The sequence below is a fragment of the Onychomys torridus genome, chromosome 17, assembly GCF_903995425.1.
Source record: "Onychomys torridus chromosome 17, mOncTor1.1, whole genome shotgun sequence".
Classification (NCBI taxonomy): domain Eukaryota; kingdom Metazoa; phylum Chordata; class Mammalia; order Rodentia; family Cricetidae; genus Onychomys; species Onychomys torridus.
The window spans coordinates 50,058,534-50,077,477 of record NC_050459.1 but is presented as its reverse complement, the minus strand read 5'-3'; the positions used below and the strand labels follow the sequence as shown (position 1 = coordinate 50,077,477).

At 46.6% G+C, this 18,944-nt stretch overlaps 1 protein-coding gene across 2 annotated transcripts in view; it reads left to right on the top strand.

The window, feature by feature from the left end:
• The first annotated feature begins 389 nt into the window (after nt 1–389).
• The window catches only part of Galnt7 (polypeptide N-acetylgalactosaminyltransferase 7), a 125,317-nt gene continuing 106,762 nt past the window's right edge, over nt 390–18,944 (top strand). For both annotated transcript variants that reach the window (XM_036166411.1, XM_036166412.1), the window contains exon 1: nt 390–583. In XM_036166411.1, coding sequence (XP_036022304.1) covers nt 458–583 — 126 coding nt within the window. In that variant the 5' untranslated portion in view covers nt 390–457. The remainder of the gene's footprint in view (nt 584–18,944) is intronic.

The following is an 18,944-nucleotide window of genomic DNA, read 5'->3' as shown; positions in this document are numbered from 1 at the left end:
TAGGGCAAAGGCTACGATCAGCCCCGGGGGGAAAAGTGTTAAGTTAGTTCCAAGGTTACTAGGGACTCGCAGGGGGTTCTCGCGCTGGCGGGTGGAGAGAGGCGGGGGGAGCACTGCGGAGCTAGAGCGGGCAGGTAGAAAGGCAGCCGGGAGAGCCAGCCACTCGGGCCGGTCGGAGCTCTGCGGAGGCCGCCGGAGGGGAGGGGGGTGCGGCAGCGGAGCGCAGAGGCAGGCGCGGGGAGGGGGCGGAGGGGGAGAGCCAGGGGAAGGTAAAGCCGAGGGGAGTTCCGGATCTGGAGCTGGAGAGGGCAGGCGGTGGGGAGGGCGGCGGGCGTAGCGATCCGGGTGGGGGAGAAAGGAGGAGGAGGAGGAGGAGGGCCGGGGGAGGGGGAAGAAGGGAGGGGAGAGCGGTGGCGGCGGCTGCGCCGGGCTGTGTGTCTCTCGCCGCCGGAGGAAGATGAGGCTGAAGATCGGGTTCATCTTACGCAGTTTGCTGGTGGTGGGAAGCTTCCTGGGGCTCCTGGTCCTCTGGTCTTCCCTGTCCTCGCGGCCCGACGACCCGAGCCCGCTGAGCAGGATGAGGGTGAGTGACCCGCCCGGCCCCCCTCCGGCAAGCAGGCAGGCAGGCAGGCAGGCAGCGGCGACCTGCAACTTGTTTTGTTTGCGCGCGCGTGTGGCGGGAGCGAGGGGCGGCGGGGTCGCGGCCGCGTGGGCGCCGCAGCTCCGCAGGTGGTGCTGGCCCGGCGCCGGCCGATCGGGGGCGCCTAGCCCTACACCGCGGGTACCCCCCCCCCGCCCCGGGGCTCCGCCGCCGCCGGCCCGCCCCCTGGCCGCCCCTTCCTCCCGCGCGTCCCCGCCCCGGGTTCAGCGCCGTCACCCGCGCTGCGGCGGCGGCGGCGGCGGCGGCTGCTGCTGCTGCTTAGGCGGACGCTCTAACGCCGGGGCTGCCGGGCTGGGAATCGCGGGGTAGAGTCGGCTCCCGGGGAAGCGAGGCTTGGCTCGGTGTCCGACTCGGGAGCTGCGAGCCCCGCGGGTGGCGGCGGGAGGACGCGGGGTTGGTCCCCGCTGCGGCCTGTGGCGCGTGCAGGCCTGAAGGAGGCGAGATGCCGCCGCCGCCGTGGTCCGGTGGAGCAGGCCCCGCGGTCCAGCCTCCCCGGACGTCCCCGCCCAGCCCGGGTGCTCGCCACCGGGGCGCCCCCAGCCTGTCCGCGTCGGGCTCCAGCCCACGGCACCGCCTCCCCGCAACTCCCGGAGCCGGGAGCCGGGTGCGAACGTGGGGCTGAGGCCTCGCTCTGCACCCGCTTGTCCCTTCGATCTCCGGACAGGGGAGAGCCGGGTCCCCCAGCCGGATCGGCGTCCCCGCACCCGGGCGCCGGGGAAGCCCCGGCCCCTTGGCGGCGCTCCTGCGTTGTCCTGCGGATCCCGAGCGGGCACCTCTCCCCGCCCCCGGCGGGCCCTGGCTGGGCTGCTCCGGCTGAGGAGCTAACTTGTCCCGGCTCCTGGCCGCCCCCTCGCTGCCCGCTCCATCAGCCTGATGCCGAGCAGGCGCGCTCCGCTGGGACGCATCCGTCTGCCGCCCTCGGCGCCGGTGTTAGCCTTGACAGTGCCTGGCTTTGAGGGTTTAGTCAAGCTGCTCGGAACTTTAGTTACCGGGATCCGGCCACTGCGCTACACTCACCCAGCCGTTGGCGGCGCGCACTGCACCGCCGCTCCCACCTCCCCGGCTTGACCCCCCCCCACCCTCAGCAAAATGAGCCGTTAGAGCCCCCCTCGGGTTCCTCATCCTCCACGACCCCCATCCACACCAAGCGCCCACCCCCACCCCCCGATGCCCACTGCCTCGAGTTCAGGTCAGAGCCAGAAGGGAGTGGAGGACACGAAGGATTCCGGGGCGCAGAAGCTGAGCAGCCGGGGGAGGAGTCTGTAGTCAAGTGCCTTCTGTAAAAATCGGCGTTGCATCTCCATGATGTACTTTATTAACTTTTGGAAAGTTAGCGTCAGGAAGTTGGAGTGTAAAAGCTGGTGACGACCGGCCGAGAAGACTCCTAGGAGGTGGCCCTCTTATTGCGTATGTCACAGCTTAATTTGTAAACTGCAGTATTTAAGACTGACTTTACTGAAGTGGAGTCCCACCTAGGTCACCTAAATTGGTAAAACAACTACATCTCCCTTTTCGGTGTGTTTGGAGTGATGGCTGATTTTTTTTTTTTTTTCCTTTTAAATCATTTTTGCTCTCGAAGTGATTCGGTGAGATGAATATTGAAATTTATTTTTTCCCTCAAGTCATCAAATACCCTTTTATATAAAAGTACTGTGTATAATGCTGGACAACTTAACCCCCATTTCTCTGAGAAGGAAATCGAAAACCGGCCAAAGCTGTTTGCATTCAAAATGTCCTGTAGTGTTCTGGTCCTTTTAAAGCCAAGATTGGGCCCAGCAAGGTGAAGCCTGCCTATAATCCCAGCATTTGGGAAGCTGAAGGTCACTCTTGGCTATATATCAAGATGAAGGCCAGCGGGGGCTACAGGAGACTCTAGTCTCAAGGAGCTGAAAAAAGAAGTGGAGGCATATCATAACACCTTTCTAGATAGCTTATTAGTGCTGATATATAATTAACTGTAGTGCCCACCTGTCTAGGAAGGAAGCACAGCTTAATTTTTTTTCTTCACTGTATTAAGTTTGTCAGTAGACCTAGTATAACTTGTCATTTCTACCTTTTGCCAAAGATAAACTAAGACTTTCCAAGATTTACCAGCACAGTATTAAAAAGAATGCTGTGTCAGGAGACATCAGTGACGTGTAGTAAATAGTAGCCTAAAGCAATTTAAGATGTGATGTCAGAAGAGTGTGAATCAAGGACTGTTACTTCCCTAAAGTAAAAGCCAACCTGAGGGTTCTTGAGAACCAGTGTTGGGGGAACAGTTAGGGAAGGTTCAGATGCTGACTCCTGGGTTTTCCCTCTGCCTTGTGGTATTTTTACAGTGTGGCGGCAGGTACTTCCATCCATGGTGAGAACCTGCTTCTCTTAGATGTGGGTCTGTCTATCTGTGGCCTTGACTCCTGGGTTTTCCCTCTGCCTTGTGGTACAGTGTGACAGCAGGTACTTCCATCCATCGTGAGAACCTGCTTCTCTTGGATGTGGGTCTATACGTGGCCTCTTTTGATCTCTGCAGAAGGCCTGAGGTAGACCAGAGCGACCTACCTTACCAAATGAAAGTTCTGCCTCTGCTACCACCAGCTTGTGTCCAGCCAAGGCTGCTTCTGTTTTGTACTGCTGGTATTACTGGAACTAAAGGGTCCTTTGAAGATTTCTTTGCTTTAATTTTGTGGAACAAGCGAGGTGAAGACAAAAATTCCCTCTTACGTCTGAGCCTCTTGCTATTTCTCTGGGGTGACTGATATTTAAAGTGACATTATCATTTCAATCTGATTTATTTTATTTTATATTTTATTTTTTGGAGGCAGGATCTCTTGTAGCTCGGGTTGGCCTTGAACTCTGTGTGTAGCTGAAGATGACCTTAAGCTTTTGATCTTTCTGCCTCTCCCTCCTAAGTGCTGGGATTACAGTCATGTATCACCATACTGGGTTTGTGGTGTGCCAGGGAATCTTTTGTGCATGGTAGGCATACATTTTGTCAACTGAACTGTATCCACAACTCTATTACATGATTATTTTTGTGGCTCTGTTCAAACATTTGTGAATGCCTGCTGTATACTAGATATGGTGCTAACTCTTAAGGAAACACTTCTTGCTTTGACATTATGGGTCTTACAGCCTAGTGAGAAAAGCACATGTTAGTCAAGCCTTCACAAATATACAAATACAATTGTGCTCTGAAATAAGCATATGCATACATACACTTGTGTTAGGAAAAACCTTAGGGGGTAAGAAAACAGGTCTGAGCATGCAAGTCTTTTATTTTTTCTCATTTTCCTTTATTAAGAAATTTTCTACTCACTCTACATACCATCCACAGATCCCCCCTCCTCCCTCCTCCCACCCCCAACCCTCTTTCACAAGCCACCTCGCATTCCCACATCCTCCAAATCGAGGTCTCCCATGGGGAGTCAGCAGAGCCCAGCTCACTGAGCCTAGGCAGGTCCAAGCCCCTTCCCACTGCACCAAAGCTGTGCAAGGTGTCACACCACAGGCACCAGATTCTAGAAGCCTGCCCATAGACTAGGGACAGATCCCGATCCCCCTGCCTGGGTGCTCCCAAAACAGTTCAAGCCGAACAACCGTCTTCCGTATCCAGAGGGCCTAGTCCAGTCCCGTGGGGGCTCCACCGCCACCAGTCCACAGTTCATGGGCTTCCACTAGTGTGACCGGTCATCTCTGCATATCCTCACATCACCAGTTATTTAATAACTGACTTCTGAGCTGAAATCTAAAGATTTGAACAAGAGTAGTTGTTGAATTGGGGCTGGGGGACAGAGCAATCCTGACAGGAGCCGCAGGTGCAGTTTCTGAGACACGAAGGTAGCAAGGATAAGGTGAGAAACTGGAAGGTGAATCCAGGGGAAGCATGGAGAGTGAGACTACAAAGACACAAAGACAGCATGGTCTTGTGGACCATGCTGCGAGTTTGCATCTTAAGTGTGGGAAGCCACTAAAGGAAGGAAGTAGGGGAAAGGCATGGCACTGTTTGCGTTTTGGAAAGATCACTGTAGGTCTCTGCAGGAAGAGTTCGCGTGCTGGTTTGTAGAGCAGATAATAGGAGTCTCATAATAATGGTCCGGGTCACATCTGACAATGTTTGGTCACGTGGTTGTTGAGATGAAGGAAACTGATTCAAGAGCAGCTGAAGATGCTAATGTGCCAGGATTTGGTGAATGGATGTGGAAGGGACGATTTCACGAAGTCTAGGGTGACAACAGTTTGCTACATTAGGACAAGTTAGGGAGACAAGATTTATGCATTCCCTTTGTAGTTTATAAGAAAGCTCATTTCTAAAAATGGGTATTTTAATGTCATCATTTATTCAGATCATTGGTTTAGACTTGGAAAATGCAAGACATTCTTTTAATTAAATACAGCGACTGTGTTTCAGAGTGACACCATTTGCCCCAGGTGTTACTCCTGAATGTGCACTGTTGAATCATAAACCCTGAAAAGAAAGGTTTGCAGTGGACATGTTGACAGACCGTTAGCTTTAGAGTTTCTGTTCAAACGTTCAGGACTGGGGAGACCTGTGCACAATCTGATCGTGTGTGTGTGTGGGGGGGGGGTCATCCAAAGCCTTTTTTAAGCTTCAGAACCCTGACTGACTGAGAGCTCTTCAAGGCAGAATTCTTGTTTCCTGATGAGAGTATCTCTCCTCTCTCCTTGGTGCTGAATTTATGGGAGGCACTGATTATTATTGTTGTTGTTGTTGTTGTTATTATTATTATTATTATTATTATGTCAAATAACGTAAACGAGGTGCTGCCTTTATTTGTGCTCCTCTATAACCAGATTTCCCCAAATTGCTGCATTTGTTGGTTCTGTGGGAAGGTTTTCTATTGAGGGCTTAGCAGGGTCGGGTAGCACTCTGCTTCCAGCTGCCCCTCTTCTCCCCCTTAGTTAGGCTCCAGAGAGGCTGCTCAGAGAACACACAGCACAAGTCCACCTTCTCTCCTTGGCAAAAAAGAAACCAAAGGAACAAAGCCGTTCCTTAATCCAGGAGCTATATAAGGAAAAAAACACCAAGACATCTTGAAACCATGTCCGAGTGTGTTTCCCATTGCTGTGGTAACATCATGACCAAAAGCAATCTGGGAAGGAGAGGGTGCATTTCAGCGTACACTTTAGAGTCCACCAGTGAGGAAAGGCAAGGCAAGAAGTGGGAGGCAGAAACTGAGGTAGACTCTTGGAGGAAGATTGCATCCTGCAGCTAGCTGCCTTACTTGACACCTCCTAGAATCAGGAGTGGTACTGCTCACAGTGGACTGACTGGGCACTCCCACACCACATTAATCTGTAATCAGGAAAACGCCCTGTAAACTTGCCTATATGTGGGCCAACCCGGTGGAGGCGTTTTCTCAATTGAGGTTCAAGTTGCCCCAAAAGACAGACGAACAAACAAAACAACCCTTGCCAGCAGAAGATGTTTTCCTAGTAACAATTGGTGGAGAAGGCTTAAAAACAGCCATTTGGAGAGTGCCCAGTTTTCAGTGAAGACGGAATGAGAGGTGTCGAACAGTAGTTGGATTTGGATCACTGCTTGGTCCGGTAGGGCGGCCATGTGGAATGGGAGATGAGAGCCGGGTAGTGTGGATTTCTGTACAAGCTGCATCGTGCCAGGCTGTAGTATATTAGAGAAAGAAAAGAATGCATCAGGAATGGAAAGCGAAATCCTCAATTTGAGCCACTAGTGAACAGACTGTTGGCAAATTCTAACTTAGTAGTTATTAAAAAAACGGTCAGCAGAATGAGAATAGCTGAGTGCAGGGAAATTATGATCATTCAGCTTCAAAGGAGATCATTGTCTTTGTTCATATTTTGGATGCTAATTCTTACTCTTGAAGATTGGATGTACAGGCTGACAAAAGTAACAAAATAAAGGACTTAGATTTCCAGTGTGCCATCGATGAAGGCCATGAATAGAGCAATTTCATACGTTTTTTTTAAATTCAGGTACGAGATGGGAAGGGTGTAAAGTGGAGTATCTATTAAGGTTGACTGATTATTTTAGTAGGAATTGGGAGGCACTGATGTTGTAATAAGGGGGATGGGAGTCTGAAGTGCACCCACTGAGGTGTCCGGGTCATTATATTCCAGAACGATGAATTGGATCAGGGACATATGAGTAAAAGGAGAAACAGGGGCAGTTTATTAAGGAAGAAAAAAAAAAAAAACACTCTTGGAGACTGAAGTGCGATGGTGAGTCTGTCCTGCTCCATGTCAGTTCTGACCCTTTACATTACCTACACAGCAAAACACCTCCTCCTAAAGGTGGATGCTGTAGGCTTTTCTCCTGCATCCTATTTGTGGCCTGGAGGTCAGGTGGGGAAGAGTTTCCAGTTCCCCTCTGCCAACTGACTGCCTTTTCTCATATGTCAATCTTGAGACTTCTCTTTCCACACCCCTAGTCTCTTGCTGCCATATTGTAAACATGGTTTTCACTCAAGTTGTTTCTTACTGTTTTGAGTGTTTGCTGAATGTTATCCATTCATTGCTTTAGGGGTTGGAGACGATAGATTACAGAGACTACTAAAGATGTTCTTAAGTCTTGACCTGATAGCCACATGGTAATGTCCATAATAATAATTATTAGGTACGTGTGTGAGAGAGAGACAGAGACAGAGAGAGAGAGAGAAGAGAGAGAGAGACCTCTTTACACCTCCCAACTCCCAGCTTCCCATTTGCTCAAAACAATACATTGAGGCTTCTGTGTTCCACTGGGCTGCCCTCTGGAGATGCAGAAATGACAGAGACGTTGGGTCTCTTCTAAGATGAGCTGTGTGACTGTGTAGCAGTCACAAAAGGGAGGTCTTCAAAGAGCTGCAGTGGGTTAGGTGGAAGTTGGGAGGGAAAACAAAAAGCACAGCCTTTAGAACAGCGTTTAGAGAGCTGTGGATGTAGGTGCAGTGGGGCCATGGAGAGAGGCAGGAAAGAACCAGACCAGAAGAGTCTCGTAGACCAGAAAGCGGTTCAGTTTTTGTTGGTGAAGAGTGGTGGAATGTGATTGGAGAAGTGAGTTCTGATCACATTTTGAAGGGAGTTAAACGGGAGCCTAAGGTACTGGGTGGGATTATATTGACTTGGTCTTTAAAGTGATTTTGGAGGCTTTTGAAGGGAGAGGGAAGGAATAGTAACATTTACATGTCAACTCTTATTCAATCATTTATTTACTCTGGATATTTGAAATACTTTCTAAATGCCTTCTCAGTGCCTTCCATTACTTCACTGCTCTAGGCGTTGGTCTTTCTACACAGTAGGAAGTAGTAGCAACATGTAGTGGGTCCTTAGTTTGGATCAGGCAGATATTCTCTATAGTGTGGTCACAACCTTTGAATGTCAGTGTGATGAGACCCGGCCTTATAGATGAAGCTGCTTTAGTGACTCCTTTATTTGGGATCATTACTTTAACAAGCAGTTGAGCCTGGGTCAGAGTTACACTTCTCTGTGACAAAACCCCCAAGCTAAACAAGGAGGAGAGATTGCCTTGGGTTCACAATTTCAGAGGTTTCGTGTCCTGGGAGGAAAAACAGGTGGAGAAGACCAGCTCATACTGCGTGTCAGGGAAGTGGGGGTGGAGGGGTGGGCAGGGTAGTGACAGAGGGTAGAGTCAGGGCAAGAGAGGGCCCCCAAAGGCATGCTCCCACTGCCCTGCTTCCCCTGTCTAGGTCCTACCCCCAGTTTTTATCAGCTCCCAGTCCTGCCCATCAGATTGTGTATTTGACAGGGGATTCATCCACTGAACCCTCAGGATTCGTTCAGTCCCCCAGTTTATCAGTTGCCAGCCAAGCGTCCAATGCACAGGAACCTGTGGAGACACTCCACATCCGATCCTCAGCATTCACCCTTCGCCTCTGATTCTAACGTGTTCTTAGGGAGCACATTGAAAGGTTTGTCTGCAAACAACAGCAGGATCGTTTCAGACAGGAACCATGACAGCTGGTCAGGGAAGACGATGCTGAAGCCTGAGGAATGCATTTAAGCCTGCCTTGTGAATCTGAGGCAGGGGTGTCCCAAGCAGAGGGAACAGGAAGTACAAAAATCCCCAAGTTTGGAGTGAAGCGGGAGTGTTTGAGAAACACAGTGGAGGTCAGTGCAGCCGGAGCATCTCCCTTGAGGGAGTGTAGTCCTTGAGGAAGTTAGAGGTGTAGGCAGAGCCCTTGCCTGGAGTGCAGGTCCTGTGGTCTGGTATTAGAGTGGTTGTTTATTTCCTTTATCGTCTTTGTCCTCGGCCATTGCCACCTTTCACTTTCAAGTGGCCTGAGTTGCAGCGTAAATGGATGACTATCTCACTCGCTAGACCCGGTCTTCGATAAATAGAAACACACACACACACACACACACACACACACACACACACACACACACCCTGCAAGAGATTTGCAGGCCAGATGTGAACAACTGTAGCTGCTGAGAAGAGAACTGTACTAGCTGACTAGGGCTTGTGGGATCACAGAGAAGCAGCATCTACTTTGACTGGGGCTGGATGGCAGCATGACGCTTGTTTTAAAGAGGGACACGTTGGAGGTGCCACAGAGGAACAGCATATGTTGTAAAAGCATGAGAGACCATGGCCAGTCCTGGAGACCATAGAAAAATGAACCAATCTGAGCCCTGAAAGACTGAATGATACGTATTGTTAGAGCTAAGTAATAAGGAAAAATCTGGAAACCGAGTGCAGGCTAAATGCCAGTACGAGGTAATTGTCTCTAGAGGCTAGGATGAAGTTTACCTAGGAGAGGGGCGCAGAGACGCAATACAAGGTGAGATTCTGGGAGTAGAGTTGCTCTAGAGGAGAGGATGAAGGGAAAGGGGATGCTGATGAATTTAAAATCGCAGTCCAGGGTGTGGAAAAGGTAATTTCAGGGTCATCGGCACATTCAAAGGCCACAGTACTGACATGAGGCTGGTTAAGAAAACACATCAGTGACTGTGAAGGTGTTGCTCCCAATAATCCAACCTGTACCGCTGCAGCCATGAGAGGTAGGATCTGTGTATCTCTTCAGCAGATCTCAGTAAGTAGTATGACTCAGGAACTTCATGAAGAAATTCAAGTGGTAAATAGTACATGCCAGAGGAGATGGAGTATTATTAGAAAGCCTTTACTTACAATCTTAGAGGAACGTAATGGTTGTATCTAATAAAGTGCCTATCTCCCCCTGCACACTGTTGTGTACATATAGACACGCATATGTATTTTAAGTTGATGTGTAGTCTGCAATTGTGATAATGTGATAATGCATATACTAAATATTATGATTATATACATTAGGCATTTTGTGCTTTTCAGTCAGAACTCCTGTGACTTAAAGCTGCCTGAAAAAAATCATTTTAATTTTTAAGTTAGAAAGGAAATTTGATGCCAAGAATATTAGGCTAAGTGTTAGTTCTCGTTACTTCCATGTGGTTGCTGTGTATTTAAGGGGCGGGGGGGGGGGTTAGAGGTGGGGGGAGGGCAGAATAGAAAAACTGGCCTCAGCATTTCAGCAGTCTAGGGGTTTTTTTATTATTACTTTTTGAGGTTATAATAAATCAGTCTGCTTTTAAAAGATGGGATCTACCATTTTATTCTGTTTAGTCCTGTGAGTTTGAGAGCAGCAGACAACTTGAACCGCAGCTGCCCAGGGATCCATAAGCCCTCTTGAAGGAGGAAGAACTACCTTGGCAGTTACTTCATTTGCTAAGAATCCTGACTATTTCAAAATGAGAAATATTCTTCTTTCTGCTCCATTATGCATTCCCCCATGAGCTCCTCAGTCTTTGAAGTGCATTCTTGCATCACCCAGAGAAGCATTTGACAAGCCAACAGGGAAACTGGCGTCAATTCACCGAATACGGGAACCAGAACACTGAGACTTGAGGGAAAAAATTAGCTTTGCATTATCTAGGTGTGCTGCAGAGTAGCCTTGCTTCTCAAATCTAGAAGGTACAATTAACTGCACTGTTGTATCAATACCAGCTAGTCTGCTAATAGGCGGCTAAGCAAAGCAATTGGAATTTGTTATTACCAAGAATTTTTTTTAACTGGTGAATTAAAATTAAATCACACAATACTGGGAAACCATTCTGTAAAAGAATAGATGCCCTAATCATTTTTTTCATCTTTTAATTTTTATTGATTCTCTGGGTTTCAGGATACATTTGGCCTCAAGAGGTATGATACTATCTTCAATAGCAAACTTACATGTTTAACAATTGTCTGACTTAGATGTAATTTTAGCATTTGTAGAATTTTTTAAAGGTGTGTGTGTGTATGTGTGTGTGTGTGTGTGTGTGCCCGCGCAAGCACGTAGGCACATGCTCGAGTGCTTGAATGCATATCTAGTTCACTAGAGGCCAGAAGACGGCATCAGATCCCCTGGAACTGAACTCTGGTCCTCTCCAAGAGCAGCAAGCACTCTTAACTACTGAGCAGTCTCTCTAGGCCTCCATTTGTAGTGCTTTTATGAAATTATTTGATACTACTCAGTAGTGTTTACATCCTGACTTACACACTGTTTTATGTAAAGTCTTGGTATTAAGTAGGTATTCACAGAGAAGCTGCCTGGGATAGTGTTGGCAACTGGGCATAACCTGAACTAACCAGGGAAGAGAGTCTCAATGACAGATTGTCTAGATCAGGTTGACATATGGGTATGTCTTTTGTGGGTATCTTGACTGCCTTAATCAGCTCTTTTCAACCTGCAGATAACAACCTCCATAGGGGTCACATATTAGACATCCTGCACATCCTATATTTGCATTATAATTCATAACAGTAGCACAAGCACAGTTATGAAGTAGTAACAAAATAATTTTACAGTTGGGAAGGGGGTTTACCATAATATGAGGAACTGTATTAAAGGGTCACAGCATTAGGAAGGTTGGGAAAACGCTGTCTTAATTGATACAGGAAGGGCCATCTCATGCCCTGGGTTTGGTTTCTGATTTGTTTGAGAATGGAGACAGCAGGCTGAGCATCCACACATTTATTCTCCCGCTCTCCACTGTGGCTGTGACGCCCTGCCCTGACTGTTTCAGGTTTCTGATGCCTTGACTTCTCTGCTGTGATGGACTGTGCCTGGGGATTGGGAGCTAAAATTAACCCTTTCTCCCCTCGGTTGCTCTGTGTCGGGGTACTTCACAGCAACAGAAAGGAAGCTAGAAGTCTCCCATTCTTCCTTTCGGTCCTTCAAATGAGGGCGCCGCATTCCTGTTCCCCAGATGGTTTGCCTTTGATTTCTGAGTGTCCATTCAGTAAAAACTCCAAAAAGGAAGAAAGAAAGAAAGAGAGAGAGAGAGAGAGAGAGAGAGAGAGAGAGAGAAAGAGAGAGAAAGAAAGAAAGAAAGAAAGAAAGAAAGAAAGAAAGAAAGAAAGAAAGGCGAAGGGAAAAAAGGCCACACCATAGACATTGGACACTCCCTTTAATGCTAGAAAGGCTTGCGGTCAGCTTACAGGTGAAGGCCTGCCTCCCCCAGCAGTCCTTGCCTTAAACTAACCCACTGATCCTGGTTATCAACGTATAACAGTGCTTTCAAACTCTTCGTGAAGCAAAAGAGGCAATTTGGGACGGTTTTGCAGAATTTTAGAAATTAACAGTTGTAAAGAGGTGAGATACAGTGACCACATCACTGCAGTATCTTCATGCTTGTCTGAGAATTCACATTTTGATATATTCATTTACAAGACTAAGTAATTTTTGTATTAGCACAGACAAGTAAGGGGCAGCTACATATTATAAAATATAGTCCTAAGACATGTGCTTGGAGTACTCTAGAAGTACTCTAGAAACTCTGTGCTCATCAGCATTTATTGCTACACGCTATATTTAAAAAAAAATCTGAATTTGAGGTAAATATTTTATACACATTTTAAGAAGATTTTTCTTTTTATGTGTTGCATGTGTGATTCTGTGCATGTGCACACACAGGTGTGTATGGCTACCCTAGGAAGCCTGAAGAGATTATGGGATCCTTCGAAGCTGGAGCTGCCAGCCGTTGTGAGCGGCCCAGATTGGATGCTAAGAATTGAAAGTCGGTCCTCTGAAGGAGCTGCAAGTGCTCTTACTTACCACATCAACATTTTTGTTGGCATCTACTATCTGACAGACAGTACAGCTGTATAACTCGGGGACAAAAGTAGACTGTCAGTTCCTGGAAGTGAGTTGGCAGGTGTGTGCCTGTGCAGATGCCTGTGAGGATGTTCAGGTATAGGCTATGAGAAGGGGAGAATGTGAGATCGGATCCCCATTCCTTTAGGTTTGCTGTTTGTGGTCAGTTACACAAACATTTTACACAGTGAGGTTGAGGCAATCAAGAAATTGTATTTGTTTAATGCTGCTGTGAGAATGTGTATTTGTGGGTGAACTTTTTCCCTAGAAAAATGTCCCCTAGAATACTTTATATTGTACTGGAATTCTTTATTGACAGCAGCCTGTATACATCCAAAAGGGGCACTCTGTGTGGCCATTGCTTGTTTTAAGACAGGATTTATGTATCTCACGCTGATCTGAACCCCAACGTTGCTCCTGAATGCTGGTTCTCCTGCCTATAATTCTTGAGTGCTGAGATTACAAGCATGCCACCACACCTTGTTTCTGTGGTGCTGGGGACTGAACCCAGGGCTTCCTGCATGCTATGCAACCTCTGTAGGAAATACACCCCAGGCCCAGCCCCAGCCCCAGCCCCAGGAGATGTGTTTTACTGTGCTGATTTGCAATAGCTGAAAATGGGTACACAACCTCTTCAATGTGCTCTTGTGGCAAATTCAGTATTTTGTCACCAACTTTGTTATATAATTTGATTGTGTTTCTTATAATCCAATTAATCCTATAGAATTAATATTTTAATCTCTAGTACAGCAAGGTAAGCTATATAAATCTTAGTATTTGTTTCCTTTACAATCTGTTTGAAAGGTTTTACCTCTTTTCTTTTGAAAGAATCCATTTAAAACGCCCTGTTCAAACATCTACTAATTCTTGCCAGAATGGTTTAAAATGAATAAAAAGCCCATTAGATTTTTGGCAAATATGTTCTCAAATTATGATGTAGAATAAATGCCTACAAAGTGCCTTTTAGAGTAGTGGAGTAGAAATGACTGAAATGTTACTACTTTATACGTTACAATTTTTCTACTCTGGGAGATGTGTAGTTTTTTTAAACTAAAAAAAAAATCACTAAGACTGGGTACTTTGGTAAGTTGAAATTGACTGTTTTAGCATTTAGACTGTGGATTGCTAGAATAAGGAAATGCAGATGTGTAGTTTAATTAGCTATGGTTCCTTGTATGATGGCCTCAGAGGAAATTCTAAACTCAGTGTCTGTCTGAGGAGGTTGGAGGAAGATGTTTCTGCAGTAGTTGGCAATTAAATTTGCCTGTAGCCCAGAGAAATGATGATGGTTAAAAAAATATATATGTTTAGCAAATAATTTACTAAAATTCTCTCTTTGAAAAGAGGATAGTTTTTAAAAATTAAAATTTTAACAAAACACATTTTCTGTGTAAGTTGATAACTATTGTTTTGTTTCGTTTTCTCACAGTGCTTATTCTGTGACCTATTTATTCATTTTAATACATTTATTCTACATCTAAGCTGCAGTTTCCCCTCCCCCACCTTTCCTCTGCCCTCCAGCCACACCTCCTCTACTTCTGTTCCGGAAAGGGCAGGCCTCCCGTGGAGATCAACAAAACATGGCACATCAAGTTGCAGAAAAGTAAGCAGTTCCTGTTGTGTTAAGACTGGGCAAGGCGACCCAGTATGAGGAGTAGGCCCCAAAAGCCAGGAAAAGAGTCAGAGACAGCCCCACAAGACAATCAAATACAACCGTCACGTATATGCAGAGGACCTAGACCAGCCCCATGCAGGCTGCCTGGGTGTTGGTTCAGTCTCTGTGAGGCCAGGTTAGTTCATTCTGTGACTTTTCTTAGGGTGTCCTTGACCCCTCTGGCTCCTACACTCCTTTCTTCCCTTCTTCTATAGGATTCCTCAAACCCCGCCTAAGGTTTGGCTGTGGGTCTCCGCCTGTTTCCATCAGCTGCTGGCTGATGCCTCTCTGATGACAGCTGGGCTAGGCACCAATCTAGTCACAGGAGAGGGCCGGTTCGCTCCTAATCTTCTTGTGGCCAACATTTAGACTCAAAATATAGCACACTTAACATTTATGTCTTAAAAGTAGAGTATATGAAAGTACAATACCGTTTTGAAGGGTAGTATCAATCTGCAGAGACAAAAATAACACACCCTTCCCAGACCTTGATGCATTCTTAGCTTGAGAAAAGGATGGATGGTATCATGAAGTATCCGTCAGAGTACCTATATGTCTTGTGGTTAGTCTCAGGTTGTTTTTCCAATGTTCTGCTTGAAACTTGGAAGAGATTTCAATGAACACGGGTTCACTTTGTTTTCCATTAATTACTATCACAGAAACAATGCAGGCTATTCCCCTGACTCCACTGAAGAAAATCCCAGCCAGAGTCTAATGAATAGATTCACTGTAGTACAATCATGGTTCATAAGAGATGCTTATAGCATCCTTGACTTCTATTCAATTAACTGGTTAGGCTAAGCAAAAGGGGAATGTTAAAATCTTCTTTAGAGGGCTGAGGGAATGGTTTAGTGGGGAGAGTGCTTACTGTGCAGTCAGTCAGGAGGTTCTGAGTTTGAGCCCCCAGGACCCATGGAAAGCCAAGCGTGGCAAAACCCACATCAACCCTTAATCCCAGTTCTCTTCCGGTGAGATGGGAGGCAGACAGAAGGGCTGCCAAGCTTGAGCCAGCTAGCAGAGACTGTCTCAAATCGTAGATGCTGTCCTCTGACCTCTAGGTGCACCCTGTGATGTGTGTGTTAATACAAGCTTGTGACCTCTCCCTCCCTCCTCCGCCACCTACACACACACACACACACACACACACACACACACACACACACACACACACACTGCAATGGCAGTAATTCCATTCTAAAGATAAAGCGAGCGGCTTGAAACATTCCTCTGGTTCACTTCCGCTCTTAGCTTGTCTAACAGGTACTTGTATTGAAAAGGAAGTACATCTCACGTTTGTTAAAAGACCTGATGAGATACAGAAAGTGTGGAAACACATTTTTGTAAGTGACGATAAGGAATAAACCCCTCTGAGATATAGCAAAGATAACACGCATTTATTCAGTGCCGTTTTTGTTTTCTAATGGACTGAGATGGATAACTTTCCTATCAGCCCCTCAGTGCTCAGGAAACAACTGCCTTTTGTTTACCTCATTCTTTGTTCCCTGGACAGAGGATTTCTTTCTCCGATTATGAGGCCTGGCCTTTGTTGAGTGGTTGGTCAGTTTCTTTGGGTACTAGAGGGTGTTAAATGTGAGAAGGATTCCTTCCTTCAAGGTCAGGCATGCAGCCTGCAGCAGAAAGTCCAACCATTGGGCACAGTGTGCCTCGGAGCGGAGCCTGGCAGGTGACTTCTGTTGCCAAACAGAAGTTACATTTTCGGAATATATCCATCCCCCCCCCCCTCTCTCTGTGTGTGTGTGTCTGTCTGTCTCTCTCTCTTTGTGCCTCTGTTTCTCTCTTTGTGTCTCTGTCCTCCTCTCCGTCTCCGTCTCTGTCTCTCTCCTTCCCTGATTCTTTTTAATTAAAGATAACCAAATCTTAGAACTCTGCTCATGAGCCAGTGCTAAGGAGAGAATGAAATCTCATTTCTAAAATTGAAGGGAAAGACCTCTTTTGTTTTGCTGTGTGTAATCTCTTCACACTCTACTCCTCTCAGATGCCCCACTTAAAAAAAAAGACACCCCAAATCAGTAGCCCTCAGAGGCCTCTGCGTCCTGTGGAATACCACAGGTTTGCAGGGCACAAGTGAGGGATGGGAGTCCAGGAGCCCAGCATTGACTAGTAGGGATGGGGAACAAGCAAAGGTGGGTTGTTGGATTTTTTGTATTTTCCACACAAATCCTTTTTGTCAAAGAACTGAGAATTTTCCTGGGTTGACAAGGGTTTAATTTTAAACTGCCTCACATATGTAGCAATGAAAATAAAATCAGATTTAAATTTCTAAGTAGACAGTCTTCCTGATAATGTTTTTAAAAGCTGACTTAGAATAGTACCATTGGAACTTAGATGTCCTAGCATTCTGGAAGCTGGTTGCTGCGGCTGAACCTGCTTCTCTTCCTGCCGGCTCTTGTCACCTCTCTATGAGCATGGGTCCAAGTGCCACAGTTTCACTTAGGAACTGCTTTTCAAAGGGTGCAGAAAGATCAGGAAATACGCAGTGTTTTGTTAAGTCAAGTTCCTGACTTTATTTCTAGTGGTTTTCACTTTATTTATCTGAGCTACTTATTTCCAGACCCATGAGTCAGTGCTGATATTTGCGGTCTTTATTTAGGATATTGCACTCGTACATTTAAACATATATTGGTTGTAGACACCCAGAAAGTACAAACCAAAACAAAGCTATGCCGCTTTTGTTTGTAGTGAAGCAAAGCATAAGAGAAATTTCCTGCCCTCGATGGAGGCCACTGGTATCTTACTGTTCTGAACAGATGGATTGATTGGCTTCTCATCCCTGCCACTGTATGCACAGCCCCCTGTCCCTGTGTGTGTGAGGATGAATTGTACAGTTGGTGGCTCCTGGAATCCTGAAAGGACCGCCTCCAGGATGGTTAACTTACTATTAAGGGCACCGTTAAGGGTTCCAATGAGTGTCTCCAAAGAAAAGTAAAGAAGTTCATTTTGGAGAGTGTAAGCAAGCATTTGGGGTGCTATGATTAAGGATTTCTGTTTGCTATAGTTAGTTCACTGACAGAAATCTCCGATCCCATAAAAATTGGTTCTACGGGCTGGAGAGATGGCTCAGTGGTTAGGAGCGCTGACCGCTCTTCCAGAGGACCCAGGTTCGATCGCTAGCTAGCACCAACATGGCAGCTCATAACTGTTTGTAATTCCAGTTCCAGGGCACCCGACACCCATGGCAAAACAGCAATGCACATAAAATAAAAATAAATTTAAAAAAAAAAGAAAGAAAAATTGGTTCTGTATTTATTTGATTTTCTACTATTGCTAAAAGCTTCCAGTCCCAGACAGACTAATGATTTAAACGTGTTTGATATTCAGCCAAAGGGACCTGCAACTTAGGAATCCTAAATTTATAATGTTAGACTAGTTCCCGGGATGTGTGGTGGAGGTTCGGTCTTTTCTGCTGGGCGGGTTCCTAATTGCCTGGTGTGCGCCTCGCCTCACTCTCTTGGTTTTGCTGCCCTGTGAACTGTAACCGTTTCTGTTATGGGCACTATAAGCTGTTCAAATGAGAGAGACAAGCTCTGTGGAGGTTCAAGAGTCACAGCAAGGTCATGGTTTAAGAGTCACGTGACATTCTAGTGGCTTTCTCATGACCGTTGTGCTGAGGTTTTGAAAAACTCCAGCATGTCCTTAAGTCAACCGGTCCCTGAGACGTTTCCACCTGAGGTGGTGATAGGGAACTTTGAGGGTAGGTCAGGGAGAAGGATCTCTCAGACGGCAGCAGGAGAGTGTGTGCCACGCCAAAGCGGGAGGGCTACTGCGGAACACAAAGTGCTAGTCATCTTTTGGGGGTTGTTTTTTTTTGCTTTTGTTTGTTTGTTTGTTTTTCGAGACGGGGTTTCTCTGTGTAGCTTTGCGCCTTTCCTGGATCTCGCTCTGTAGACCAGGCTGGCCCCGAACTCACAGAGATCCGCCTGGCTCTGCCTCCCGAGTGCTGGGATTAAAGGCGTGTGCCACCACCGCCCTGCTTTTTTGCTTTCTTATTTCTTGCAGTGGTGCCTGACTATGTAGCTAAGGCTGGCCTGGAACTTGCTATCCCCCTGCCTCGGCCTTCCCAAGTGAATATTAGGGTTTCAAGGCTGTCTCATCACAGCCAGCCCTCGGCCAGCCATTTGAATGGAGGTTGGAATGTAGGAAGATGAGGGGGTCTTCTATTCATGCATGTTTTTTTTTTTTCCTTTCTCTTGAAAAAATAATTGAGTCAGTAATGAAGATTAACCCCCACCAGTATGAACTATTATGAAGAAATTATTTGTGTTTAATTTCCCTTACAAGCTGACAGCTGGTGGGTGAAAGCTGATGTCATGTAGCTAAAGTGTACATGGACGCTCACGAGGTTAAAGTGTGGCACAGCCACTGTTAATAATTTTATCAGTTTACCTTAGTTCTTGATTTTCTCTGAGCTTGCCTTGCCCGTCTACAAAGAAGATGACAAGTTCGCTTTATAGCAAGGTCCTGATGCTTCATTCAATGAGTTTGCCAGAACCTCCAAGGATTTAAGATGCAATTTTACATG